The sequence below is a fragment of the Betta splendens genome, chromosome 6 (assembly GCF_900634795.4).
Source record: "Betta splendens chromosome 6, fBetSpl5.4, whole genome shotgun sequence".
Taxonomy (NCBI): Eukaryota; Metazoa; Chordata; class Actinopteri; order Anabantiformes; family Osphronemidae; genus Betta; species Betta splendens.
The window spans coordinates 4842505-4845083 of NC_040886.2; the positions used below are offsets into that span (position 1 = coordinate 4842505).

Below are 2579 nucleotides of genomic sequence, written 5' to 3' on the forward strand. Positions count from 1 at the left end.
GGCCAGATTGTTCTGTCAGGCTTGGGCAGGTGTCGGACCCACATGCACGGCGCAGAAACACAGATGTGATTAAGTGCAGGTTTATTCGGTGAATCAGAGTCAGGCAGTCCAGGTCAAACACAGTACGTTTCAGTAGGCAATATACAAAGGAGCAGGCAATCTCAGAATCAAGGTCCAGGCAGGGTTCGGTACACGAGCAGACTTGGCGACAGTACAGACAAGGATCAGGCAAAAACTCACGGTCAGATTATCAGGCACAGGTCTTTCACAGGTTGCGGGATCAACAGGGTTCAGGCAAGAATCAAGGTCGAGGCGGTCACGGTCAAAACACGAATGGCTACAATAGAATGCTGGAAAGAGTACATGAACTAACAATCTGGCGACTGGTGTGGGTGAGAGGTGGAGGTTAAGTACAGGTGCTGATTACTAATTAGCAACAGGTGTGGATGATGAGAACCGGAGCGTGACAGGAAGTTAACAAAATAAAACAGGATGTGACACGTAACATGAATCATGACAAAATGCCATTTGTCTGAACACTGTGGACAATATGAAGTAGTTTAGCCAAAAGAAATTCACTACTAGACTAACTCTAAGTCTATTTTCTCTAAACATGGATAAAGGTGTCCAGCCTTGAGGAGTTGGGTGTGGAAACAATTGTACTGTCGTTTGACCACCAAAAGGCCACAATGGAAGTCAGTGAAGTGAGCAGTAAAGGAGCTTCAGAATTTCTGGCCTCTACAGACACTGTCAACAATTTTGCCCTCCACTTTAAAGGTTAACACACACATACTATAAACACATTCTTCTCTATTATCAGACTCATTTGTTAAATAATGTTCTCCATTATATCTGCAGCTTCTTCCTCAGCCATACGTACCACAAAGGAACCAGTCAGTGTCTTGGTCAAGAGGGTGCAGGAACTGTTTAACCAGAAATACAGTAAGTTCTGCTTTTAAAGCCAAAATAAATCAGATCTTTACTGTCATTGTTTCATGTACAGCCAAATAGTCAGTGCATAAAATGTATAAACCATATATATACACACATACATACGTACACATATACATATACATTTACATATACATATATTTGTCAAATATCTAAATATATTTCACCAATAACTTTTTAAAGGCAGATTGAAGCAGCTGTTGCACACTCTCTGCTGAATGTACTGTACAAAGTCAATCTGTGTTGTGTTATTTTTATCGAGTGGATGCAAAAAAAAAGTACCATTTTGTAAGGTATGTTCATTATTATAGAGGACGTCGGGGGTGTTGGGAAGATTCCATACCAGTCTCTTCGAAATCACAATGTCACCATTCATGCTGCTGGATTGCCCAAAGGCCTAACATTAAAAAAGCCATCTTTCTATGGAAGAAAACAACTAGAGGACATAATAAAGGCTGAAGATCAGATTTCTTTCCATATAGGTAAGTGATCTTGAGATTTCTATGACATTGATTAGAGTGGTAATTAAAAAATAGTGACATGTAATATCTCTTAATTATCCCTCTATAATAAAAAAGTCCACTGCTACTTAGTACAGCTACAGTATGTATGGCTTATTGTCTTTTTTAGACTCCACAATTGTAGAACTAGCATCAAAAAGCAGCCTTTAACAAGTACTGCAATAAAACCCATACAAAGGCATATTGTATGACTTAACTGATATCTTGAGATTTTTTTCATAAATAAATAGGTGGAGAAAATGGGGCACAATCACAGACTGTGGAAGAAATACTGGATGCCATGTGTGGAAACGGTAGGTTTCTTGTGTTTATTATAGTTGTCATGATCTGTGTTTTTGTTTCTAGTTGTTTCCTGTCGTCACGCCATGTCCTGTCTTATTTTGTTAACTTCCTGTCACTCTCCGGTTCCCAGTATCCACACCTGTTACCCATCAGTAATCAGCACCTGTATTTAACCTCCACCTCTTACCTACCCCAGTCGCCAGATTGTTGTATTCGAAGTTCATTTGTGTTCCGTGTTTCCTGAGCGTTCCGTGTTTCTCCAGTGTATTCGTTTTTCATCAGTGTCGCTTGTTTCTTAAGCGTTCGTGTTTCTTGAAAGTTCGGAGTTTCGTTCGTGTTTTTGTGTCTCCGAGTTCCCCGTGTTTCGTGTTCCGGTTTTGCCTCGTGTATCCTGCCTGACCCTGGACTGCTACTGACCGTGAGTTTGCCTGATCCCTGCCTGTATTTTTGCCGTAACCTTTTGTGTATGACCTGGACCGTCCGACCCTGCCGTGAAAAATAAACCTCAGTTTGATTATAATCCCGCCTCCGTGCTGTGCATGTGGGTCCGCCGCCTGCCCGAGTCCTGACAATAGTATTTGCTATTGTTCTTATTCACTACTTTGTGGCTGTGGCATGATATTGCTTTTATAAACATCTAAGGCAGCTCTACTATACAATATAAATAAATACATTACTTTACTAAAACGTTGTTTACAATGATCACTTGACAACTGTGGCGCTAACGATTCAATTGCCAGTTCCTCTGGCTTTCATGCGATCGATCATTGCATGATATAGCATTGGACTATCAACACACTGCTCACAACACACAGTAATTTCAAT

At 40.7% G+C, this 2579-nt stretch overlaps 1 protein-coding gene across 1 annotated transcript; it reads left to right on the forward strand.

The window, feature by feature from the left end:
- Nucleotides 1–611: 611 nt before the first annotated feature.
- On the forward strand, nt 612–2274 carry LOC129604239 (uncharacterized). The gene is made up of 4 exons (XM_055509745.1): nt 612–777; nt 859–942; nt 1263–1433; nt 1703–2274. The coding sequence occupies exons 1-4, from the start codon at nt 690–692 to the stop codon at nt 1996–1998; spliced, it is 639 nt and encodes a 212-aa protein (XP_055365720.1). The 5' UTR covers nt 612–689; the 3' UTR covers nt 1999–2274.
- Nucleotides 2275–2579: the final 305 nt, after the last annotated feature.

Bases quoted from the DNA above. Each gene is read 5' to 3' on its own strand.
- LOC129604239 (XM_055509745.1), top strand. From the start codon at position 690: ATGGAAGTCAGTGAAGTGAGCAGTAAAGGAGCTTCAGAATTTCTGGCC. The intron at 778-858 runs GTTAACACACAC...TTATATCTGCAG, and splicing joins TTTTGCCCTCCACTTTAAAG to CTTCTTCCTCAGCCATACGT. The intron at 943-1,262 runs GTAAGTTCTGCT...TCATTATTATAG, and splicing joins ACTGTTTAACCAGAAATACA to AGGACGTCGGGGGTGTTGGG.